Raw genomic sequence first — 26,660 nt, forward strand, 5'->3', positions numbered from 1 at the left:
TTAAAAAATATTTCATTACAAAGTTTACTTTCTTGGTTTTGAAGCTCATCGGTTTAATTTTATGGCGTTTTAAAATTACATAAAACAACATTTGAAAAAACCTTTAAAAGACTCGAATGCTGGTACAGTTGAATATAATCTATAGTTTTATGGGTTTTAGAGTTTATTTTCCATTACTCTTTGATCATGAGCATTAACAACTGTTAATAGTGTTCAAAACCTAACTGGTTTATTGATAATTTTATTTGCAAGAACATGAAAATGATTAAGATATATTTTAATTTTCTTTTCATAGTCTCTAAGTTGGGGATTGGTGGGATTCTAGTCCTGATATAAAGATTCCTGTCTGTCTTTCTGGAGGTGGATTAGGGTATTCAATGTTTAAACTCTAGGAAACACGTAGGAAAATTGCGTCTTCAATTCTAATTTTTGTGGAAAGTGAATATATTCAAAGAAAAGGAATTGAGAAACACTTAGGCACTCTTCTCATTTGCGTCCTGTCAGATAAAGAGCTAATGTGCATCTACTGTCTTATGGTTTCATAAAAATGGAGACAAAGAAATGCAATGTAAAAGTCTTTATTATGAGTATTTTGCAGTGTTAGACATCCTTGAACAGACATCCCAGTTGCTGCCCTAAGCTTTTGGATTGTTAAATAACATTTACATTTAGTTACTGATAGTTACATATTAAAACAACTTGATAGTAATTGCCCACCGTTAGGAGATGAGTTAGGTAAGTTATGGTAGAAATTTGGATCTTTTAGAATAAAAGATATTAGTTTTCCCTTGTGTATTCTGTAACTGATAATTACTGTCCTTAATTTTGCCACTAGATTTTCTAAGAAGCCTTTTTGGGGAGTTGGGTTAAAATTTTTGTTTTAATTTTTTTTTCTGGTTGAATTGTGAGTATATACAAGATAGTTTTAAGTACCAGTGATTAAAAAAAACACTTGTTGATTTGGGCAAAAAAAAAAAAATTCTAATACTTTTATACCACCTTTGCCTTGCATACCCATATATTAGTAATTGTATTGGCCATTTAAAAATTTTTAGCGGATTTCTCCAGGCCATAGTGAGGTTTTTCTAGAGTATCTTCCATCCCTTGAGCTGGCATGCTCAAGGAGTGTGAATTAATTTCTGTTTTGGCCTAAGGAGTGATTAAGAAAGTTGATCTGCGTTTTAAAAACTGACAACAAGGGAAGTTCCCCCAGTGGGTCTGATGTATTCTGGGGTCAGTTGGAAATGATTTATGGATTTGCCTTGAAGTCTTTATGTCAGTACAAAGGAGGAAAACATTTTCTGTGCATTATGAAGGGTTCTGTATGCATGTAAAATTTTTAGTTCGGAGGAGAGCCTGAGTGGAGATGAACAGCTCATTAAAATCAGAGAATGGTTCAAAATCAGATGATACCTTTACCTTCTAGAGGCCTTCCCTGAGTTCCCAGGCACCCTTGTGTTCCACAGGGCTTTGTTCATACTTTTTTTATGGCATGTATCAGATTGTATTGTAATCACTTGTTTATGCATCTGGCTCCTTCACTACACTCTGAAGTGCTTTGAGGCAGAGGCTCTGTCTTGTTTTTCTTTGTATACGTAGTAGTTGCTAGAGAATAGAGGGTTTACAGTTGAATGAAGGAAATAACGAAAAATGTAGCAAAATAATTTGACAAACGAACTTTGCAAGGCATACAGGATGTATTTATAGTACTGTTGTGAGAAATTTTGTAAGGTGTGTTTCTCCTTTGAGAGGCAGTGATCATAAAAATAATCATTAAGGTGGTTAAGTTCCAAGGTTTCTCTTAGTTATAATACTCTGATAGGAAAAATCATGTATCCTTGAGGTAGTCTATTCGTACTCATATTTGGCATTTCAGGCAGCTAGAGAGAAACTTGATGAATCATCTGGATACCTTGCATATAGCATCTGCTTAATTTGATTTGATGTCAGTATTGATGGTCCTTGTCCAAAAATAAAAGGAGGGGAAAGTATTGGAGACAGTAGTGAATCTTTTAATTGAAAGGTGTTTAGTTAAAATTGATGAGTTCTTTCTTGGAATAATTTAAGGTAGATTTTGAAGCTAAAACTGCAGGAAGTAGTGCCAGTGTAATTCCAGGTCCTTTATTGGGATGCTCTTCATTCTTTTAAAATATGGTAAGTGTAGATTAGCAAGTCCAGTAACATCGCAAAAGGCATAGCTTGTGTCTAAGATGGTTCCATATCTTGCCACTGTACTGCTGCGTGGTGCAGAAATACGTTGAAAACAAAGAAAAAAAGAGACAGTAAAGCTCCTATTTATCGGATGCTTTATTCATTTGTTTGGTTTGTTTCTTATTGTGGTAGTATTTACATCAGATGTTTTATCTATTTATTTTTTAATATTTATTTGTTTGAGAGAGAGTGCGCATGAGCAGAGGGAGGGGCAGACTCCCCACCGAGGAGAGGGGGCCTGATGCTCGGGGCTCCTTCCCAGGATCCTGAGATCATGACCTGAGCTGAAGGCAGCCATTCAACCGACTGAGCCACCCAGGCGCCCCAGATGCTTTATTTCTAATTATTGTTAAAACCACCCTGCGTCCATCCACCAGCAGATGAATGGACGAACAAAGGACGGTATACACGTGCAATGGAGTATTATTCAGCCATTAAAAGAATGAAATTCTGGTATGTGTTACAATATGGATGAACCTTGAAAACATTATGCTAAGTGAAATAAGCCAGACACAAAAGCAGAAAAATTGTATGATCTGTTTATAGGAGATACTGAGAATAGGCAAACTCACAAAGAGAGTAGAATGTCTGTTTCTAGGGGTTGAGAGGAGCGGGAAATTAGTATTTAATGGTACAGTACACAGAGTTTCTGTTTGGGATGATGAAAAAATTCTGGGTATGGGTGTTAGTGATGGCTGAGCAACATTTTGAATGTGCTTAGTGTTACTGAATTATACTCCTAAAATGGTTACAATGTTACATTTTATATATATTTTACAATTAAACTTTAAATAGACGGTAAGATCACACTCTGCAAACCTTTGCAGATTAAGGAAACTTTGGTCTAAAGGGTTTAAGAATTTGTCTAAGATTGTCCAGCTAGGAATTTATATTCAGGATCCAAATTTAAATTGCTTGACTCCATATTATCTACTCCGTGTTCTCTGCTGGTGTGGTTGATTAATGACATGTTGGTCCCAGGAAGAGTTTATTTGACTCAATCAAAAAGTTATATTTAAAAGTAGGTGATTTGTAGTTTTATGGGAGGGGATGGTCTGATGCCCTAGACCAACTAAAAGATGTCTCTGCAGATTTCTTTCTCAGAGCTGTAATGGTGTGTGCTCTAAGGAGGAATCATTTGAGTTTTAAGTGTGGTCTTCGGGGTCCCAGTTCTGAGCTGCCAGGTTGTGCCCTGGGCAAATTGTCCTTCACGCCTGCATCCTCTACTTGTAACTTGGTGATCATAATGACAGTATTCGTTCCATAAGGTTCTTGAGGATTGAATGAATTAATACACGTGAAACCCTTAGAACTATATCCAGCACAGATTGTTTAATGAAAGATTTTTAGTTATCGTGCCAGTGTTGTTTTTTTAGAATTAATATACATTCTCATGAATGGAACTAAACATTTTTCAAGTTTAAGTATGTGCTTAGGACCTGTAAATAAAGAAAATGGTGATACATATGCTTTATGTTAGAAATGTCTATCGAGGGGCACCTGGGTGGCTCAGTCCTTAAGCATCTGCCTTCCGCTCAGGTCCTCACCCCAGGGTCCTGGGATTGAGCCCTGCATCGCTGGCTTTCCCTTCTCCCAGTCCCTCTGCTTGTGTTCCCTCTGTCTGTCAAATAAATAAAATCTTAAAAAAAAAAAAAAAGGTCTATTGATTAAATACAAGCAATTGGTATTTAGTTTAAAATTCTGGAAACAATTCAGACTTGCAGAGTGAAAGCTTTCTTGATGCCTCTAATCCCATGCCCTACCCTTAATAGTTTGGTGTATATTTTTCTCAAACCTTTCAATGTATTTATATGAATATGCATTTATACATGTATTTTACAAAAATGGGATCAAGCTATTTTGTTCTAGAACAGTTTTTTTAGGGCAATACAGAGACATCTTTGTATTAAAAAATAGGTGCTTTTTTTTAGTGCTTGCTCCGTCCTTGGCGCTGTGCTCATTGGTCTTATTTATTTTCTATAACTACTGCAATAATGAGAGATAGAGTGGCCAAAAGCCAGGCAGTGGGAGAGCAAGGGTCTGGGTTGGCACACTTTGTTTTCAAGGCTGTGGTCTCTCACTCTCAGCCTGGGTTTTGTTTTGTTTGTTTTGGTAGGGCCCACGAACTGCTTAGAGTTGTGAAACAACAAAACTCCCAAAAAAGAATACACGAGGAGACTGGATGTAGCTTTCCAAGCCTAACATACTTACGATGTGGCCCTTTATAGAAAAAATTTGCTGCTCCCAACTCTGAGCTATTAGGCTGTTTAGTTAAGGGGAATACTTGTTACTCCGTTTATGGATGTATCCTCACACGGTAAACCAACCCTGTGATGGACACTGTGTTGTCAAAAGTATAGAACATCCTTACATATCTTTGAACGTTTGTGGGACAACTTTTCGTAAGGAGACTTGGCTGTTTGAAGATTATGCACGTTTCAAGTTTTAGTAGACATCGTCAAATGGCTTTCTAGAAATGTACTAATTCTTCAGTTTAAAAATCAACTTTATTGAAATGTGGCTTCTATACAGTGAGATGCACACATTTGAAGAGTATGGTCTGAAGGGCTCTGAGAACGCGTCCATCAGCGTCTATCGGTGTCACGGCCACCGCAGTCCGTGTGTGACATTGACGTCTGCAGAGTTTACAGTCATTACTCTCTGCCGTTGATCCGGACTGTTCTTATTCAAGAACGTCCTATGAATGCAGTTACACAGTGTATACTCTTCTGTGACTGGCTTCTTTCACCCAGCGTGTTTTTGGGATTTATCTGTGTTGCTTGTTTCAGTAGTTTCTTATTTCTGAGTAGTACTCCGTTGTATGGATACACTGTTTTTTAATTCATTTACCTGTTGGACACATGGGCTGTTTAGAGTTTTGGCTCTCAGTAAAGCTGTGATGAGCATTGTGGACATATCTTTTAATTTCTCTTGGGTGGGTAAATCCCTTGTAGGTGGATTGCTGGGTCATAGAGTAAATAATGATTGAACTTTATAAGGAACTGCCAAACTATTTTCCTACGACCTTGTGGCTTTTGGCGGAGGGTTATAGTGGCTGTTGCTGCTCTGCAGGGGGTTTCTCAGGTCTCCTCTCACACTTGGTGTTGCCAGTCTTTTAAGTTTGGGCCGGCTAATGAGTGTTGAGTATCTCGTTGTGGTTTAAATTCATTTTTCCTAGGGGATCAGTGATGTTGAATATATATCCACGTGCTTCATTGGCCATTTTTTTGATGAGGCGTTTTACCCACTTAAAATATTGGGTTTTTTGGTCTAAATGAGTTGTGAGAGGTCTGCGTATGTTCTTGGTACACATTCTCTGTCATATGTTTTGCAAATGTTTTTTCCTTTATTTTCTGCTGTGATTTTACGTATTATTGACAGTGTATAGGCCTAGTTAAGTCATGTTAATGCAGGAGGTACAGTTGTTTAAATTTAGTTAAATTGTGTGAAAACGAATTTATTCTTAATCCACAAGCCATTTAATTCTTAGTATAACAAAATGTCATGTGTTTGCTTCTGCAAAGTGAAAAAGATACTATTCCTACAAATAGTATTATTAGTGTGTGTGTGTGTTTGGCCTGGAATTTTTATTTTTTCAAGTTTTTGTTAGGTGTTTTGGGTATTTTTATTTTTATTTTTTAAGATTTTATTTATTTGTTGGAGAGAGGGAGAGAGTAGGAGTGGGGTGGAGGAGCAGGGGTAGAGGGGTAAGTAGACTTTCCCCCTGCGCAGGCCTCCCCGACCCCGACCCCAGGGGCTTAATCCCAGTGCTGTGTGATCCTGACCGAAGCCAAAGGCAGATGCTTAACTGAGCCACCTAGGCACCCCTGTTTTGGGGAAATTTTTAAATTATGCTGTTTTCATGGTAATAATACTTAGTAATTCTTCATATTTTTGGTTTTGGGTAATTCAGACCTTTTCATTTATTAGAATTAAAGGACAAGTGACAATTTTAAAGTAAATCAAAAAAGTAGCCTTGATCTTAGAATCTGGTATGTAAAAAGTGGTGAGATTGCAAGCTTGAGCTACCTGTTTTGATAGTTTAGTAAATTTTTTGTTATACAAACAGATGGTTTTAAGAGGTTAGATACTTGATTTCTTCATCCTATTATTTTATTGCTGCAGAGTTTCAGTTCTTTGTTTTGCTCAACACCCAATTTACTCTCACAAAAAGTTCTGGTTTTTCTTCATTATACAAGTAACACATGACGCCTCCTCCTCCTTTAATAAAGGGGGTGGGGAGAGCAAGCCTCTGGGCTTCCTTCCCTTGGCTGTCAGACACCAGTGCCTGGATCCGGCCATCGCCCAGCTCCGTCTTTCACTGGCTGTCTTCAGGTGAGAAATCCGTGAAGCCAGGCAGTCAGCAGAACAGTCTTAACTCTCCTCATTAATCTGATCTGATGGTTTTCTTATACCTTTCTCCTACTGAACTTGGTCTTTTTACTCATCTTTAGGAATTTTCACGTGGAAAGTCGGTGCTCGGTCCTCTTTGCAGAATGTCTTCCCTACCATTTCAGCATCTCAAGATACTATTTAGCTTGTTTGGTTCAAAACACCCTTGCTCTCTCCCAACCCAACTAGCCCGCTTATCTCCTGCACAGAAAGAAATACCTCAACGCATCTCTTGTGTTTTCCTCTCCCCTTCATTTAAGCTTTATTTTACTTATCTGCATGGTGAAGTAGAGCAGGGTTTTGTACACAGTGGATAGAAATAAAATTTTTTGTGAGGCGGATTTAGGCCCACAGCCATGAATACTTGGGAGATTGCTTCTTTAGGAACAACTTGGTACATACTTATTTACAGAGCAGCCCTGCCCCGACAGCAGAGCCTTGGAAGTTCTGTCCCGGTGAGTTTTGTGTGACTATACTGTGTATCACCCAGTGAACTTTGCTACCTGTTGTCAGGTACTGTTGTGAAATTTTCATTTATACCCTTCGTATACTGTTGGTTAAGGTCAAAAAGGTTGAGAAACTGGGAAGAAGGGAGGAGAATAAGATAGTAATTCTGCAGCTGTATCTCAGTGCTCCTTGTCCCTCACTTGCATTTACGTGAGCGGAATTCACAGATCACAACGTCCAGTTACAGACGTGTCAGAAGGATAAAACATCATGTCTCTTTTGTCTGCTTTAGTGCCTTGTTTTTTTTTTTTCGTTTTTAAAGATTTTTATCTATTTATTTATTTGACACACAGAGAGAAAGAGAGATCACAAATAGGCAGAGAGGCAGGCAGACAGAGAGAGGGGGAAGCAGGCTCCCCGCTGAGCAGAGAGCCGGGTGTGGGGTGCTATCCCTGGACCCTAGGATCATGACCCGAACCGAAGGCAGAGGATTTAATCCACTGAGCCACCCAGGTGCCACAGTGCCTTGGTTTTGATGCTATCTGAGAAGTGCTTTGTAAACAAATCCCCCCAATTTAAGAAAATTAGATGATTTTTCTTTAAACAGTTGAAATTTTCAATCATTAAAGGAGCTTTGTATGTTTTCAGTGCCAGAGCCTGATAGTGAAATGTCACAGTAGTTTATTTGTAGATGCAGGAGTGCCTGCCCCGTGTCTACAAATAATAGAACTGACAACTGTTTATTGAGGAACCTGCCCTGTGCTTAATAAACATGGAGTCTCTAAACCAAACATTTTATTTTTGAAACTTGTTGAAAATAATGCATATTAATTATTTAAAAATAAGCACCATATATTATTTGCTAAATGGGAAAAAATCTGTCTTGTGAATATTTGAAAGATTCTGTTGAGATAAACTTTAATTTTTTACCATTATACTGATTTATCATTATTAGATGCAATAAGCTGCAATGTATTCTTATTTATAAAATCTTGGTCTAAAATGTTTCCATATACAAATTATTTAATAGTACAAACAAAATTTGCAAAATTGTTTTAAAAAAACCCCTAATTTGTACTATGAGATATGTTATCATACAGTGTTTATGGGTCAGAAGAGGTTGGGAAATGCCCTTCGAGAGTGATCAAGAGGGACTTTTAAATGATAGAAATGTTGCTTCAACAGGCTAGGAAGGAAATGATGAGTTGCTGTCCCACTTTGGCCTCTAAGTAATTTTGCCTGTGGAGGATATTTGCCTGAAATACAGAGCTCAAGTTAGGCTGTAAAGAAGCTATTGTTAAAGGGCACCTTCCACTGGCAGCTGGATATCCTGCAGAGAGCCCAGGCTCTAGGCTAGACCTTGCCACTAAGCTAGTTTTATTTCCATAGCAAGTGGCTTTTGTAGATTTCATCTTCATTGCAAAATGAAGCATATGAACAAGTGAACACCTTGTGATTTTGAGGGTTTACCATGTGCCTTCAGAGGAGAGCTCTGTTTTGAAGATAAAGAAATAGAAACTTGTTGAAGGTAATAACTTGCCTAGGTTCACACAGCCAGTAGGACCCAAGTCCCTTACAGGCTTTCGCTGCCTGTAGGGTCCTTCTTGGTTCAAATACTGGAATTCAGGTCTTGGTTTCTGTTACCCACGTAGAGCTATTCCTCTGGAGAGTCTGAGAAATATTGGACTGGAGTTCACATCACCACCACAGGTAATTGTGATCTCCCCTAGCTGGCATTTAATTGAATTGTTATATGCATTTCTCTGAAATTCTTTTTACCAATTAATCCATAAAACCTCTAATGCTGATTAAAAGCCCATTTTTTTTTTTTTTCCTTTTTTGTCTCTGCATTATAGGCATAATAGCACCTAAAAGCTTCTTAGGACTATTATGTATCTGACTAAACTAGCTTTGTAAACAGTCACGTTGGGATATTGTGATTTATAATAAATTTATCCTGTTTCTGGCACAGAACCCCTACAACCCTTGGACTTTCCTAAGGGACACACATAAAGGTGTCTTGATATTCCTAACACACCCCTTTGAATAGTCCCTGAGTTTGTGCAAATGAGATGACTTGTGGAAAGCGCCTAAAGATGGGGCTGGGTGCTGGGGGAGCTCACCATGTGTTTGGAAGGGTTGAAACTTTCAGACCCTCCCTTTTCCCCAGCCCTGTGGAAGGAGTGGTGCTGGGCATTGAGTTCAGTCACTAACAGCCAAGTTTTGAAGGAATCGTGCTTACATAAAGAAGCCTCCATGGAAACCCAGAAAGAGGGGCGCCTGGGTGGCTCAGTGGGTTAAGCCGCTGCCTTTGGCTCAAGTCGTGATCTTGGGGTCCTGGGATCGAGTACCGCATCGGGCTCTCTGCTCAGCAGGGAGCCTGCTTCCTCCTCTCTCTCTCTCTGCCTCTCTGCCTACTTGTGATTTCTCTCTGTCAAATAAATAAATAAAATCTTAAAAAAAAAAAAGAAACCCAGAAAGATAGGGTTGGGAGAGCCAGGCTGGGGGACCTGGGGAGCTGCTGGGAGAGGTCCTGCCTCGGGGAATCTGCAAGCCCTGCGCCCTTCCCATGAACCTCACCCCGTGCCTCTCTTCCATCTGGCTGCTCCTGAGTTGCATCCTTTTGTAACAGACCGCAGTTTAGTAAAGAAACTTTTCCTGAGTTCTGTGAGCTGTTCTGGCAAACTAATTGAACCCAAGAAGGGGATCGTGGGTGCCTAGTCTGGACCTGGCTGGTGAGGAGCTCAGGGGACTGTCTGGGCTTGCTTTGGGATCTGAAGTTGGGTGAGACAAGTCTTGTGGGACTGAGCCCTTAACCTGTGGAGTCTGATGCTCTGTCCAGGTAGGTAGTGTCAGAGGTCAGATTGTAGGACATGCGGGTGGTGGTGCCACACACTTGGTGCCCAGAAGTATCAGAAGAGAAGTACTGTTCGGAGAGGACTGTGTGGGTATAAATGGGAATAGTTCTCTCTACACGTCTCTGCTTGTCAAGTTCAAAGTTATTTTCCGAGTTTTCTTACAGAATTTAGTCTTGTGTTTAAAGAAATAGAATAGTGTTCTTTACCATTTGTCACTTGTTGCCCGCTTACAGCACGCAACCAAACAGCCGGCTGTACCTGACGTTCACATTGTCTGGAAAGGAAGAGTATTGGTTACTTCAGTCTTCACCCATTAGGACTATTCAGATGAAGGGTGAGATGTTCTTCTTACCCTCTGTCAGGAGACGTTCTGTACTTGTGGAAATACAGTGTTTAAAGCTGGACTGCCAGACGAAAGCGCTCTCCTTCCTAGCCCGAGTCTCAGAGTCCCCCATGCTGGGCACGCATCGGAGCCTACTCATGCTTTCCCATGTGGAGGTGCTGGGATGTGGGCTTTTTTCCTGCCTAAAAGCCTTCATACTGGTGTGGAAATTCCAGAGCGATAACTACAGGGATTCTGTCCCTGGTTTCCTTGTGGTTGGTGAATTCTTTATACATTTCCTTAGGTATTTAGAGGCTGAAAAAGAGATTTTTCCCAGGGCTTTAAGTATTAGTGATAAGTGATCTTCCAATAAAAAATTCAGTAGACAATATATTTGATAAAACAAATACTGAAAGATATCACTGATTGTTCGAAGTTTTCCAGTACCTCAGCGGAGTGTTTATATTCTTGATAAGCCGTACAGATGGAGAATCATGACAGCGCTTCACAGCTCATAACTGTCCCGAACTCCTTTCCTTCCATCTTGTCCCTGAACTATTACTGTTTTTAGCAAGAAAATGAACTTCAGGGCTGATACGAGCCAGAGGAGTTTCTGAAGGGTCTCACTCCCAAGAGTTCTCTTGGTGTCCGTACATTAAAGGAATGGCACTTGCAGATGTTTTCCCTCCTGTTACGTGAACTCTAATGCTGAGACTAGCTCACAGCAGCCACTGGTTATAGATAGGGTGCCTGGAAATTCCGAGACATTCTGTACTTGCTTTGCACTTAGTAGTTTGAACTACCCAGTCTTGTCTTCTCTTCTCTTTTCTTTTTTTTTAATTCTGTCTTCAGAGTGCAGAGGAAACCGCAACTTATTGGGGGCTGCATCTTATTTCTTTTTTATTTTTTTTAATTCTGTCTTCAGAGTACAGAGGAAACTGCATCTTATTTGGGGGACATAAGGACAGTGTGCAAGGCAACAACAGTATGTCCGCAGGGTTACCCATGAAACGTTCTAGGAAGATTCCATGTCATAGGTACTTCTCTTCAGGCCCCAAACCAGCCCATCTCTCCTCTACTATGAGGAATACATAATTTTTTTTTTTCTTGTTTTTTGAGCACAGTTGTGGGTTTGCACTTCAGGGCCAGTGCTATCAGAAAAACACCTACCTTGAGCACTAGACTCACTGAGCGGCCAAACATGGCCTCAGAGGCACGTGGCACAGGCTGTGGGAACGGCAGATTCCTGTCACCTGTCTCCTGCACTTGTTGGCTGGAACATTGGGATACAAGAGCCCTTGTATTTACCTGAACTGAATTTCTCTTAAAATTTTGCACAGTGCGTGTTGTTAAATTGTGTTGGCTTATCAGAGGTATAAGATTTAAAATTGACTTCCTGGAGGGAAGAGCATCTGGCATCAGATTTACCTACGTTTTTGCTTCTATCGTAGTGAATGATCTGAATCTCGTCTTGTCTGCATCATGAGTTGGGTATCATAGTTTTAGTTCCTGAGCCATAATTTTTCTTTTCATTTCTAAGTGTCAGTTAATTTGTTTTGTCTAATTGTTGAAGACATTATTTTTTTCTTCTTTAAAGATTCATTTATTTTAGGGGCGCCTGGGTTAAGCTTCTGCCTTCAGCTCGGGTCATGGTATTGAGTCCCGCATCGGATTCTCTGCTCAGCAGGGAGCCTGCTTCATCTTCTCTCTTTGCCTACTTGTGATCTCTCTCTCTCTCTGTGTCAAATAAATAAATCAATCTTTTCTTTCTTTCTTTTTTTTTTATTCCTTTATTTTAGAGAGAGGGAGAGCACAAGCAAGAGAGGCAGAGGCAGACGGAGAGCGAATCTCACGCAGTGCTCGGTGCGGAGCCCCGTATGGGGCTGGATCTCACGACCCCGAGATCACGACCTGAGCCAAAACCAAGAGTCAGAGAGGCTCAACCACCTGCACCCCCCCAGCACTCCTGTTGAAGCAAATTCTTGACAACATTTATGATCGTTAAATTCTCCAGTTAGTTTAAGTTTATGAAACTTTAAAAAGTAATCTCTACGCCCGGCATGGGGCTTGAACTCAGGGCTCCGAGATCAGGAGTTGTGCACTCCCCGGATGGAGCTGGCCAGGTGCCCTCTCCAGTGGGTTTAAATTTAGATGGCCATTTCTTTTCTAAGACATGTCTTTGTAAACTGATAGTGGCTTAGATGAACACAGGAATGCTGCTCTGTAGACTCCACGTTGGACCTAGAGTTGTTTACTCTTCTAGAAGGAGGAGAATGAGCTTATTTCTGTGGAAAATGCATTAGTGCAGAGTCTACTCACTTTCGCTGTGACAATCAAGTCAATGTTCTCTGCTCCGCTAAGATTGCCCCGTCACTGTAATTCCTGCGCCATTTAACAGTACTGGCCTTTTTAAGTGCTGCCTAACCCAGGGCTACAAATACAATCCGTATTTTGCCCCTTACTTCTTCCGATCCCAGTCACCGGCTCGTTTGTTTCCTGAAGCCTCTTCAGCACAGTCTCTGTTCATGACACCTGTTGGGCTGGAGCGGCACGTACAAGCAGTCTGCTGGTGTTCAGGCACCAGGATGCCTGTTGCATTACAGGATTTAGCATTTTCAGAGTGCTCCATAAATTCTGGTTGATAATACCTCTCATTTCTGGCTTTTCCAGATCCTTCAAACCAAAATTTCAGAAGTTTCTTCTACTAGTGTTTGGCGGGTTGTTTGGGTGGAATGCTTGGGGTCAGCAGTAGTGAGCTTGTCTATTTTGGTCATTTTTCTCTGTTTTATTTATTTATTTATTTAAAAAAATATATATATATTTATTTATTTGACAGAGATCACAAGTAGGCAGAGAGGCAGGCAGAGAGAGATGGAGAAGCAGGCTCCCTGCTGAGTAGAGAGCCCGCTGCGGGGCTCGATCCCAGGACCCCATACCACTCAGGTGCCCTCCTTTTTAAATACAAATAGAGGCATTCTAGGAATGGAAAAGGTTCCTGGAACAAGATTTTTATTTTGTCTTTCTTTTATGGGGGTAGGGGTAAATCTGAGTAAATGGGCATTGGTTGATAGGATGGGGTGGTTTTAGGTAGCCTGGACAGTCAGAAGAGTATGACCACTGGGGATACCTTCTTACAGTGGGGAAGGGTAGGACAGATGGGTGGAAACAAGCAATTTGTTGAAAATGCATTTTGTTAGACACGAGTCTCTCGATTTGGCACAGATGTATGGCCTACTGCCATCCAGAGTCTCTAGTTCCACAGGGCAAAGTATCCTTCATTAAATATTCTTCACATGGATTTTTTTTTTTTTTTTTTTAGTTGCAAGAATGGTGATTTTTGGCCTTCCTCTTATAAATGTGTCTTTAAAATATATAATTTGAATATATTGTTCATTCTAGATGCTTTGCGAGCTGATGAGAAGTCAGGGATTGTTATGACGTGATTCACGAGGTGTCTTGATGTACTTAGAGCGGCTGTTCTCAAAGCCTGGCCTGAGGACCTCAGAGGGTCTGTGAGGTTATCTTTGTCATAACACTAAAATGTTACTTGCCACTGTCTTTTCCTCCTTCCTTGTGTTGACATATGCACCAGTGGTGGAGAAGCAGGGGTGGGTAAAAGCTATTGACATTGTAGCACTTGGAGTAAAACAAAAACAAAAAATAAAAAAACAAAAACAAAAACAAAACACCAAAAACCAGTTCTAGAGAATGCCCTTGATGAAGTAGTAAAAATTGTTAATTTTATTACTTTGTGATCCTGAGCGCACGCTGCGGAGGAAGTGTTCTGTGCAGCGCGAAGGGCCCACGTGCGCGTGGCTTTGCGTTGTGCCCGAGCGGGATGGGCCTCTAGGAACGGCCCCGAGCTGATGGGGCTGCAAGCTGCCCTTGCCGCTTTTCCCGGGAGAACATTTTTACTTGAAAGAGGGGTTGACAGACAAAGATTATTCAGATGGGTATTTGGCAAACGTTTTTCCGTGAAGGGAACGTGTCCTTCAAGGAAAAAAACAGTATTTGTTGCTAATAAGAATGTTTGAGTTTTCAAGCCAAAATTAGAATTTTTGGAAAACCTCTACCTGTCGCCGTGAGCTTGACAGCTTCCCAGTAAATACTTAAAAGACTTTTCTGATGAGATCAGTGGATTTATCAAATATCATTTTTGGGAAAATGTCAATTTTTGGAAAATCTGCATAACCCAGTGGACCAGTATTTTTCAGGTGAGGAATGATTATGCACAGGTTAAGGGTCCTTCAGAGTGAATAGAGCAGTGGATTTTAACGGGGCAGGGTTCAGAAAGTTTACTGATGTTATTTCAGATTCTACCTTGCAATTAATCTTAAGAAACCACTGCTGCTTGCTGTAGAATAGTGTCGTCTTGAGGAAAAGCACCTAGGAGGTTGAACTGCAAGCTCATCTAGCCACTTTTTTCAGGGAACAGCTTTGGTCTAATACCAAAGCCTGACATCCACAATTACCTCAAAAGGCTGTTCAAATACTCTTCTGTTTTCTAGCTAAATGCCTGTTTGGAAATGGATTTTCTTCATATTCTTTAACCAAAACAACATATTGGAACAGATTGAATGCAGAAGCAGATAAGATCCAGCTGTCTTCTATTAAGACAGATACTTAAAAAGTTGGCAAAAATATAAAACAATACCACTCACTGATTTTTTTCTTGAAAGGAAATTAGTTTTAAATTAAAATGTGTTACTTCTATTAACATGTAATAGGTTTGCTATTACTATTTTTAAATGAGTTGTGTTTCAAAAATTTTTCAGGTTATAATTTCTGAGGTGTTAAATAGCCATAGTTATAGCCCAGATAAACTAAAGAGGTCCTGAGACCAGAGGTTTGAGAAGAATGTTGTGTTTCCTGTAACTGCCCATCATTCTGCTTGTCTGGGCTAGGAATGGCCATGTGAGGAATTAGCGTCTCAGTTTGCATCCTAAGTTCCAGATTCTTCCTCTTTTGATCTTTTTTCCCCCTCTTTATATAAGTGCATCTGGATTTTTAATTTAATTTTTTTGGGGGGTTTAATTTTGGGCTTTTAATTTTAGAATAGCTCTTGGTATCTTTTTTCTTCATTCACACTGCCGTCAACCCAGTCAGAGCCTCTCTCACTTTGTTCCTGAATGACTTCAGGGCTCCAGTTTTTCCTAATATGTTTTTCAAACTTGAGTGTTGAATAGAATCCGAGGGTTGACTTGACTTTAATTTTATTTGTATGTTCCCTGAAAATGTACAATCTTCTTACGGTAAAACCAGAGCAGAGGTACAAATTAAACACTGGTCCTATCAGGAACACGTATTTAACGATGCTCTTTGGTTAAAGCTGAGTTTCCAGCGGGAGAGCTTGTAACAGAACGCCGTAGCCGCAGGACCAGTTTTATAACACATCTGTTTCTTTATTTTGACTCAATACTACTAACCCAGCTAATGGCTATTTGCATAAATATATTTTATAAAACGGCATGCTGACCTCCAGGATAATCAGACGCCGTAGTTAACCTGAACGGCGGCACCTAGCAGTCCTTGACTGCCAGTTTTAATGCCAGCGGATTCTCCTGTCACGCTGCATTGATCACTGGAGCATCGTGTGGTGTGGTGAGATCTACGTTGGATGGATATTTAATCCTATTGTCTTGGAATCTTTACTATAAAATATTGTGCTGCATATTTTACTACTGGGTTTGCTCGTTGGTGGGATCTCTGTATCCCCTTGACTTCGCAACACACATGGGGGGCTGAGTGCCCCCAGCACAGGTGCCTTTGTTCGGGAACTTACCATCCCTGCCTTACTGTGCTTACCTGTTTGGTTTCTTTCTTAGCACTCAGCACTGTCTTGCATACTAAACATTTTACTTTGTTTTCGATCATTTCCATCCAAGTAGATTTTAAGTTCTCTGGGGTTACAGACTTTTGTCTTGTTTTATTTACTGCTAAGTCTTCAGCTTCTGTGTGTTCGATGTTCACTAAACAGGTGTTGAATGAGTGAATGTAGATTAACGCTTTTCTCTGTTCAGAGTCTAAACTCAGATGTTCTTTTCTGTGTAATGTGCTTGATACTGTCTTTCCAGCTGGAGCAAAGAGACGTTTCTCTGACCGTCTTAAACACGGCTGAACTAGACTTGAGTTGTACGGAATCCTGTTGGTTCTTGTGATCATTGCATGTGAAATCAGGGCACAGTTACTTTTCTTGGTATAGATTCTGTATTTCTATTAATGTAGCCTAAATGTGCATTATCTTTTTAAGTAGACACCATCTTAAAGCTTTTGTGGAGTTTTTTTTTTTTTCTCCTTTTAAATTGTTCAAGTGTAATGTTATCTCAGTTTTAAAATAGTACAATTATATGTGGGACTTTTCTCCTCAATTTTGTTTGAAGTTAAGGTTTGTAAGTACCAACTGCCTTAGTTACTGCCTGCTCTTTTTCACTTTTTTAAGAAAAGATTTATTTGTTTTAGAGAGAGCAAGCACATGTGTTGGGTTGGGGAGGGGCGGGGGAAAGGGAGTCTTAAGCAGACTCAGGACTGAGTATGGAACCCGACTGGGCCTCGATCTCATAACCCTGAGGTCACAACCTGAGCGGAAACCAAGAGCCACTTAACCAACTGTTCCACCCAGGCACCCAACCTGATGTTTTTAAATAGCTCTAATCATCAGTGTGTTCCCTTCCCTACCTTAACATTTTCTCTCGCATTTTCACATTCTTGACATGTTTTTGTTTACATTTTTAAAAGTAGATGTCATCTTATTATTTTATAAAATTTATTTATTTAAAGATTTTGTTTTTTTAAAAAATTTTTTAAAAGGTTTTATTTATTTATTTGACAGAGATCACAAGTAGGCAAAGAGGCAGGCAGAGAGAGAGGGGGAAGCAGGCTCCCTGTCTAGCAGAGAGCCCGATGCGGGGCTCGATCCCAGGACCCTGAGATCATGACCCGAGCTGAAGACAGACGCTTTAACCCACTGAGCCACCAGGTACCCCAAAGATTTTGTTCTTAACTGATCTCTACACTCAATTTGGGGCTCAACCATAACCCTGAGATTGGGAGTCGTATGTTCTACCAGTGGAGCCAGCCAGGCTCCCCCAAAGTGGATGTCATTTTAAAAGTTAATGTTTTGAATGGGGCGCCTGGGTGGCTCAGTGGGTTAAAGCCTCTGCCTTTGGCTCAGGTCATGATCCCAGAGTCCTGGGATCGAGCCCCGCATTGGGCTCTCTGCTCAGCGGGGAGCCTGCTTCCCTTCCTCTCTCTCTCTCTGCCTGCCTCTCTGCCTACTTGTGATCTCTGTCTGTCAAATAAATAAATAAAATCTTAAAAAAAAAAGTTAATGTTTTGGGACGCCTGGGTGGCTCAGTCAGTTAAGCATCTACCTTTGGTTTAGGTGATGATCCCAGAGCCCTGGGATCGAGTCCTGCATGGGGCTCTTTGTTCAGTGAGGAGCCTGCTTCTCCTCTGCCTGCTTTGCTGCTCCCCCTGCTTTTGTTTTCTCTCTCTCTCTCTGACAACGTCTTAAAAAAATTTTTTTAAAAAAGTGAATGTTTTTTTTTTTTTTAAAGATTTTATTTATTTATTTGACAGAGAGAAATCACAAGTAGATGGAGAGGCAGGCAGAGAGAGAGAGAGGGAAGCAGGCTCCCTGCTGAGCAGAGAGCCCGATGCGGGACTCGATCCCAGGACCCTGAGATCATGACCTGAGCCGAAGGCAGAGGCTTTAACCCACTGAGCCACCCAGGCGTCCCTAAAAAGTGAATGTTTTTATATTGGGTTGTTGTGTAACTTAATTCTCTCTCTCTTTTTTAAACTTTATTTTGGAATAAATTTAGATTTCTGTAACCCTAATACATTTGTTAAAACGTAGACACCAACATCAATCAGTATGTTACTGTTAATTAAACTAGAGATTTTATTTAGATTTTACCAGTTTTTCTACTGATGTCCTTTTTCTGTCCCAGCATCCAGGTCAGGTGCCGCACCGCATTGAGTCCTCTCCTTAGGCCTCAGATCTGTGACGGTTCTTCAGGCTCTCCTTGTTTTCATGAGCTCTTGGTAGTTTTGAGGAATATTGGTCAGGTGTTTTGTAGACATGTCCTTCAGTTCGGGTTTATCTGATGTGTTGGTGCACTTAGACTGAGGTTATGGGTTAGGAGGTTGGGGGGAAGAATTCCACAGAGCTGAAATGTGCTGCTTTTCACGTCACGTTGCAGGGTACATGACGGCAACATGGCTTGTCCCTGATCTTTTATCCATAATCATTTGGGGCGAGGGTGGTGCCTTCTAGGCTTCTCTGCTGGGATATTACTGTTTCCCATGCCAGACTCTGCTGTGGAAGTGAATGACGGTCCAGCCCCTGGACGCGACCTGAGCTCGACCTCTCAGGTTAGAGAAGCATACACATTTTATTACTATTTGGAGTTCCCTGTAAGGAACATTTGTCCCTTCTCTCCCCGTTTACTTATTAATCACTTACTTACATCATGGACTCATGGATACTTACTTTGTTAATTTGGTTATAATACAGTACCATTGTGACTTCCTTGGTACTCAGATGGTTCCAGTTTTGGCTGAGCTAGACCATAGTCCGGCCTCAGATTCCATGTAGACCTAACACTTGAGCGATCGCCAGGGCCAGTGCAGTAGGACTGGCCCACCCCTCCGTCTTCCTTTTCACAGGCCGCATTGTCTTTATTTCCCCTTAGGCACAAGATCTGCTTCTCAGGTAATTACTTTTTATCTCTTACCAAGGGTAACATTTATATACCTCTCTAAATTCTCTCTCTCTCTTTTTTTTATTCTTATTTACAAATGTTAATCACTGTTCATTTATTTTTGAGTTTATTAAAGCAATGGATTTTAACTTGCCTGGGTGGCTCAGTTGGTTAAGGGGCCAGTTTTAGAGTTTGGCTCAGGTCATGATCTCAAGGTCCTGGGATTGAGCCCCTCCTCGGGCTCTGTGCTCCGTGATTGGTGGGGCTACTGCTTGAGGATTCTTCCCCCTCCCTCTCTAAAATAAATAAATAAATCTTTTTTAAAAATCGGGTGGCTGGCTAGCTCAGTCAGTAGAACATGAAATTTGATCTCAGGGTCATGAGTTCGAGCCCCACGCTGGGCACAGAGCTCAACTTAAGAAAAAAAAAAATGAAATTGTTAAATGAGACGAACACCTGCCCTCAAAGCATTTTAAACATAAACACCATTGAAGACGGGCAGTTTTTCAAAGTCGGCAGTTTAATGGCAGGCTCAGTGTGAAGTAGAAAGATGTTTTTGTTGGGGAAGGACATCCAGAATATTGCAGTCGTACTACTCAAGTTTTGTTAGGTTTGGATTTGACCTTATTGAGTCTGGTAGTAAAGAGTCAGAGGCAATGCTGTTAATTTAGTTAGGATAAGTAGTACACGCACTTTATTATTTAGTTTCCATAAAACAAGTAGTAACAAAACTCAGCAAGACTAAATAGATGGCTAGTGCCTTGATTCAGCGAATCATTTGGGAATGAAGAACCTTTAAAGAAAGGCATCAAAGGGACTAAAGTGCCTAGGGAACTTTTTAAATTCCTTGTCATTGGTCCCCGAGGAAGGAGGGGCAGGGTTGCCCCCTCAGGTAAAGGCCGTTCACAGGTTGGACCTGAGAGAGAAGACAGCTGGTTCTTTGGGCTTTGTGTCCTGGTCCCCCGAGAAGCGGAGACTTGGGTCCTGGCACATCCCTGGGGCTGTCTAGGCCTGAGAGGGTGGAGGAGGCACCTTACCAGGTGGGCAGCAGAGCCGCACTGTTGTTTCTGGTCCCTCTGGTGATGCCCTCGATGTGGCAGCGAGGAAGTGGTCACCAGAACACATCTCTTAATTCAGACGGTGTCGCACATGTAATCCCAGTACCAGAATGTATCTCAGTCCCTCTGTATTTTGTGTGGCAAGGAAACCTAATCCAAACTGGTTTAAAAGGAAAAAAGGATTTTCTTGACTCATGTAACTGAAGTTCTAGAGTTGTGTTTGGCAAACACACCTGATTCAGGGCTCGGTGAGGTGATTAGAGTCTGTTTCTTGGCTTTGGGTGTTTTTCCTTTTGCAGGCTCTTGTCTCATGTTTGCGAGTTGGCTTCCAGCAACCGTTTGGGCAATGTATATCCAGCTTGGAATCTAAGTGAGAAAGAGCGAGCATTCTTGTCCGCAGGCTGCAGGGAGCCAGGAGATTGTCCCTGTGATCAGACCAGTCTGGTCACGTATCCAGTGTGTACTGGTGGCGGTCGGCAGGGAGCCGTGGGCTTAGGCGCCAGGTAGCTGGTTGTCCTCAGAGAAAGGTTGGTGGGAAGTTTCCGGAGAAGGCGAGCTGATGCGGGGGGATACAGATGGCCCCATGTCCGCTCCATTGGGCAAAGCTGGCTTACGAGGGCCTCCTGCTCAGGTTATGGGAGTTTGTTTTGATTCATAAAATAGACTGTAGATGTAATTTTCCTTTAATTTTTTTAAGGTTTTTTAAGGTTTTACTGCATTGTATGAAGGTTTTGATGGTTTCCTGCCATAATCTGGTTTGTCTTTTAAATTAAAGAAAACCTGTTGTTTTGGTTTTACTGTATGTGGGTAGAGTCTTATTTTAACGACTAAGAGGTATTCTGTTTTGAGTAAGAGAAGTCCTTTTCACATCTTGGGTAAAAATCCTACCAGTGCCAATTTACCTATGAAACTAAACACATCTTTTGAATGAGAAATATAAAAATTGGAGGTATTCACAAATCCTCATCCATTTTTAAAGTTAGTTAATTAATGTTTTTTAAAAAAGATTTTATTTATTTGACAGAGATCACAGGTAGGCAGAGAGGCAGGCAGAGGGAAAGGGGGAAGCAGGCTCCCCGCCGAGCAGAGAACCTGATGTGGGGCTCGATCCCAGGACCCCGAGATCATGACCTGAGCCGAAGGCAGAGGCCTAACCCACTGAGCCACCCAGGTGCCCCTAAATAATTAATTTTTAAGTATTTTATATATTCGAGAGAGAGTGAGTAGGACAGAGAGGGAGAGAGATAATCTGAAGCTGGCTCCACACTGAGACCAGAGCCAGACGTGGAGCTGGATCCCACGACTGTGAGATCATGACCTGAGCCAAAACCAAGAGTCAAATATTTAACTGACTAAGACACCCAGGCGCCCCAATCCTCATCCATTTACTGGCACATTATTTTAATACAGGTTTCTTTCTGCTAATATATGAATGTTTGGAACTTAATCTTAATACTTGCTGGGCTGTGGTATGGTGGAAAGCGGTCAGAAGACCTGATTCGAGGTGGTCGTGCGCTGGGAAGGGGAAGGGGCTGGCTGGCACTTGGAGGCTCCAGCCAGCTCAGAACTGGGTGGGTCTGTGTGTTTGGTGTTTGCAACCAGCGGGGAGGTACTGATATTATCCCTGGAGTACTTCTTAGTAAAAAGAAATACCAGAAGCTCCAGGTTTTGTATTCAGGATCTGTTGATCGGTAGGGCATCTGGCCATGGGGTCTGAATCGTCCCTGAGACTCCTCTCCTTGGAGGTTTCTTGGTCGTGGAGTACTTTTCCCTCCTTTTCCTTGCCCACGCAGGGGAGGCCCCACCCTTCCTTTTCATACCTTGTGGCACATCTAGACTTTGTGAGCAGTTCACCATTGGTGTACTTTTGTAGACATGTTTTGTTTTTGTTTATATTAGAATGTATTTGCTGGGGGTACCTGGGTGGCTCTGTCGGTTAAGTGTCTGCCTTCGGCTCAGATCATGATCTCAGGGTCCTGGGATCGAGCCCCGCATCGGGCTCTCTGTCTAGCAGGGAGCCTGCTTCTCTGTCCCCATCTACCCTCCCCTCCCCCTTGTGTGAACGGGCACCATTCTCTCTCTCGCTCTCTCTCTCAAAAAAGAAAAAAAACGTATTTGCCAGGCACACAGCCAGGCTCGGAGATTTTACAAATGAGTAAGAATGGTTCTTGCTGCCGAAGAACTTACAGTGAGGATGAATTGGGGTGAAAAACAGGAAAATAGGGGCGCCTGGGTGGCTCAGTGGATTAAGCCGCTGCCTTCGGCTCGGGTCATGATCTCAGTGTCCTGGAATCGAGCCCTGCATCGGGCTCTTTGCTCAGCAGGGAGCCTGCTTCTCTCTCTCTCTGCCTGACTCTGCCTACTTGTGATCTCTCTCCCTGTCAAATAAATAAATAAAATCTTTAAAAAAACCAAACAAACAAAAACATGAAACTAGGATTTTAATATGTTGTAAATGCTAGGATAGTGGGAGGGGTTTAACATAAAACATTTTTCTAAGTGGTGCCTTAAATTTTATTACTTTTTATTACTTTTTAGTCGACCAGCCCTGTGTGTTCAAAGAACAGTCCGCTCACTTTTAGCTTGATTTCATAGGTGTTATTCGGAGGTGTCATGATCCTGTGTTTGGGATAATTTCCCATGAGTGAATCACCATAATTTCTCTTATTTTCTCTCTGTTGTGCGTGTTTACCAGCTCGTCCTGTAGCTTCACACCCTCACTCACATACTCCTTTCATGGGAGAGCGTGTGGAATTTCTGGACATGGGAATCTTTCTGTATGTGCTGTCTTACAGCGGTTCGTTCCAGAATCAATTTTAAATGTTCTGTTGTGGATCCTGTAGCTCGTATTGTCATACCTTTGGTCAGAGAAACTTTCATTGTGACCCACTTCATCAGAGAGGTTGTCACTAGTGGCAGGAACACCATGGAAGGGACACCAGGCTCTTGCACAAGGAGGGTTCTAGTGTGAAGCCACGAAATGCTAAACGACGGAACAATGCCTGTTCCCCAGCCCAGAAGCCGTGCACCTCGAAGAAACGGGCTGTGGTACCACCGCATCTCACGTTGGTGGCAGGTTAGTGCCGGGGTCCTGTGCCCAGTTTTGTCAGGTGCAGGCAGGGGTGCTGCCTCCGAGGACCAGGCATTAGTCGAGGCAGCGGATGGACTCGTGGTGATTAGTCTGTGAGCTCATGAAGCAAGATAAGCCCTTTGTATCTGATGGCTTTCCCTTCTAGTTCCTAGGCCTTTGAAGTGCTGCATTCTGAAATTAATTTGCATAGAATTACTTGAGCTCAACTGTTAACTAGCAGATATGAAAGCAAAGGATTACCACATTACTTCTTCAATAAAGCCTCCCCCCCCCCCCCCCCCAATGTCGGTGTCTTTTTGGCCTGCCTCACCGTCTTCTGTCTTCCTCACTTTGTGCTTTGCTTCAGAGATCGGGTCATCTGCCCGAATCTGGGTCTCTGGATTATTTCCTTTGCTGCCAAAAGCAAGGTCCCAACCTCTTCAGTTATCTCTGCGGCCTCTGACCAGCAGACTTACTCGCCCAAGTTCTGAAATCTCTTCATTCTTCTCGTTCCCTCAGTGCTTGTCATTTGGGGTCTTCAGCTGGTTTCTTGGCCATCTTCGTTAATGGGGTCTGCCAGCCGGACCTCCTGGCCTGCAGAGCCCCATATCCAGCTGTCCCCTGCTCAGACCTTAGGGTCCCTTCTGTTCTTTCCTGGCCTTTCGAAGTCCAGCTCGACATTGAGGGTTGAGTTGTCACCTTTCCTGCCATCCCCTCCCCCGGACTTTTTCCTGTAGATCTCCTACTGTCTTGTCTTCTTTTCAGCCTTGGTAGGTGGGACCTGAGCTCCACAAGGGCAAGTTCTGTGTCATTTATCTTTGTGTATTCAGGGCTGGGTTCCTGGGAGTGGGATATCCTGTGCTTACCGTGCTCCGCTTTCAGCCTGAAGAATCCTTGCGGCTCTTGGTGGCTGGGTTTTCTGACCGAGAATTACCCACGGACCTTGAGGCTGTCTTCTCTGAATCTCGTCTCTTTGCGATTTCTTTGCGCTCGAGGGTTTTACGTGGTCGGGTCAATGAAGCCCTACTCCCTTACCGGCCATTCAAGCCGGAACATCATCCACTCCCATATTTAAGTCATCACCCAGTTTTCTCTTAAGTGATTCTTGAATTCCTTTACTTTGCTTCATCCACGGTGTGGTGGGAACAGCTACCCTCCTCTCTTGTGCCGAGACTGAACTGCGGCCCCGTCTGACCCCCTGTGCTGGGCAGCAGCTCTTTCCAGAACATCCATCTCCCCCTTCCCTTTTATTTAAAACTATCCTTTGCTCTTAGATAATTTAAACATCCTTGATGTGGCACCTTTGCACGTCTGACAGAGAAATGTCTTAATATTTTGAGGGCACAAGTAACGATTTTAATACTCTGAGAAGCAGATGTTCTAGAAGAGGACATTTGTTTACACTTAAAATGGGGACTCTGCGTTACGACTTAGGCACCTGCGGGACTAGAGGCTTTCCCTACATTTAAATGTAATTGGTTCCTAGGTCCTGCAGCTGAAGGTAAGACTGAAGAATTTACTTGGCATTTGCTATGGTTTTGGTTGCTAGCCGAGAAACCCCTCATGTGAGTAAAGGTGGCACAAGAGGCAGAAGTACAGACTTTTCTCGGTGTTTCCGGCGAGAAGCACAGTTAAAAGTGTGTGCAGGCGGCGGCTTTCCTTTGTATGTTTGTTGTACATTGTACTGTGTATTTTTTAGTTGTAGTGCTGTATGTAAATTTTTCTTTTTCAGATTTCTCTTTTTCAGTCATGTTATTCATTTATGCCTGTAACCTGCTGACTTAACGATGAAAGATGTAGAGTAACTTGTCTACATTTTTTTCCCTTTGGCAGTGTGGATCTCCTAGACTAAAAACTAGCTTGTCGTGGTATGCTTTGTTTCTGTAACAGGATCCCATTTCTGGAAGACGGCTGCTTCTTAGGGGTGGAGAACCTTGGTCAATAAAAATATCCTTTAAAAGCTGGGTTCAATCAAAACTTACACTCGAACGAGCTGTTCTAAGGCCGTAACCTGTGGCCCGAGTGAGCACCCCTCGCACGTGTCACCAGCGTCCTGTACTGTTTGGTTGATTGTTAGTTTGCTGGGGATGGAAACACAAGTGATCATATGCAGGCTGGTTAGATTAGTGATTTTAATATGAAACCATTGCTTTTAGAGTAATCATGGGCCAGACTGGGAAGAAATCTGAGAAGGGACCGGTTTGTTGGCGCAAGCGTGTAAAATCTGAGTACATGCGGCTGCGGCAGCTCAAGCGGTTCAGGCGGGCTGACGAAGTGAAGGTACAGCTCTCTCTTCTGGGAAGTGCACCCACGGTTAAGGATCGCCCCCCACCCCCACCCCACCCCAAAAGATAAGTTCCAATTCGCAAGGGCCCATTTTCAGCCAAGGTCATATTTATAGTAAGATAAATGAAGGCTGGGGAGCCCAGGGCCCTGATCTGTCTAATTAACATGACGATGGGCCCAGGCACAGCATTGAGAATGTGATCTAATGGCTGGTCACTGTGCTTCGAAAATCACTATCTTTTTAGTGTATCCTTTGTGTTGCTTGGGCAGATTCGGGACCCAAATATAAAGGGATGTGTCTCAGGGTTTTATGTTTCTAAAGTCATTGTGATTTTGTTTTTATAAGCTGTTAGCAAAGAGAGGATGGAATGACTTTCTGTCCCCGCCCACTCTTAATAGGGTAATGCGTGTGGTGCTTTTGTGTTACTCGAATGTGGGAAACTGCAGTTTAGTGTAAAATCTGTATGTGTTTGAAGGAATTTTCCTGAAATTTTTGAGAAATCACTAGATTTTAACCTGTGTTAGAGATACTACGAATTTTCTAACAATGAACAATTTCTCTTCTCCTCTCCTTCATTTTTTTTTAAAGAGTATGTTTAGTTCCAATCGTCAGAAAATTTTGGAAAGGACGGAAATCTTAAACCAAGAATGGAAACAGCGAAGGATACAACCTGTGCACATCCTGACTTCTGTGAGCTCATTGCGCGGGACCAGGGAGGTTGGTTAACTCACGCACTGTAGTAATTATCGGTGCATTCTGGTTTTTGCTGTTGCAATGTTGGTTGGTTACTGATAGGAAGTCGTTCACCTCAGGATGTCCATCTTTTTATTGCTCTTTCTTTTTCATGGGTAACTGTTAATGGTTGCCTTAGGTAACACCAGGAGTTTTTCCTTATAAGAGAGCTATAGTGTTCAGCATATGTTTTCAGTTACCAGGTAGGTGGTGTGTAGATTTTTATAGGATTGTTGATTAAAAAACCCGTAAGTTAAATACTCTTTAATGGTCTCATCAGATCACTGTTTAGAGCAAGGCATTCTGACTCACAATTGTCTTTTTTTTCTGCCCCTTAATACGAATTAGCTATGCCATAAGAAATGGTTTTTTTTTTTTCATTCATATTCATGGACTAAGGAAGTTATTTATTATTTGAATTATTTTGTTTAAATTCTAAGGCTCTCTAAGAATTTTTAAATTTGCTGTTGAGAGATCAGAAGTCCTTTTTAATAGAATTTTTCTGAAGGAAGGCAGTAGATCTTAAATCCGTTTCCAAAAGAAGGCAATAAATGTATTGCGGGTTTTATAATTAAAAG

General features: G+C 41.9%; 1 protein-coding gene across 11 annotated transcripts in view; it reads left to right on the forward strand.

Moving 5' to 3' along the window:
- The window catches only part of EZH2 (enhancer of zeste 2 polycomb repressive complex 2 subunit), a 65,176-nt gene that overhangs the window by 1,455 nt on the left and 37,061 nt on the right, over positions 1 to 26,660 (forward strand). For 4 of the 11 annotated variants that reach the window (XM_059396198.1, XM_059396189.1, XM_059396196.1 and 1 more), the window contains exons 2-3: positions 25,220 to 25,343; positions 25,939 to 26,067. In XM_059396198.1, coding sequence (XP_059252181.1) covers positions 25,227 to 25,343; positions 25,939 to 26,067 — 246 coding nt within the window. In that variant the 5' untranslated portion in view covers positions 25,220 to 25,226. Of the gene's footprint in view, positions 1 to 25,219; positions 25,344 to 25,938; positions 26,068 to 26,660 lie in introns of those variants that run through there. The other 7 variants (XM_059396188.1, XM_059396190.1, XM_059396193.1 and 4 more) reach the window with 3 other exon arrangements.

The sequence above is a fragment of the Mustela nigripes genome, chromosome 4 (genome assembly GCF_022355385.1).
Source record: "Mustela nigripes isolate SB6536 chromosome 4, MUSNIG.SB6536, whole genome shotgun sequence".
In the NCBI taxonomy this organism is placed as follows: Eukaryota; Metazoa; Chordata; class Mammalia; order Carnivora; family Mustelidae; genus Mustela; species Mustela nigripes.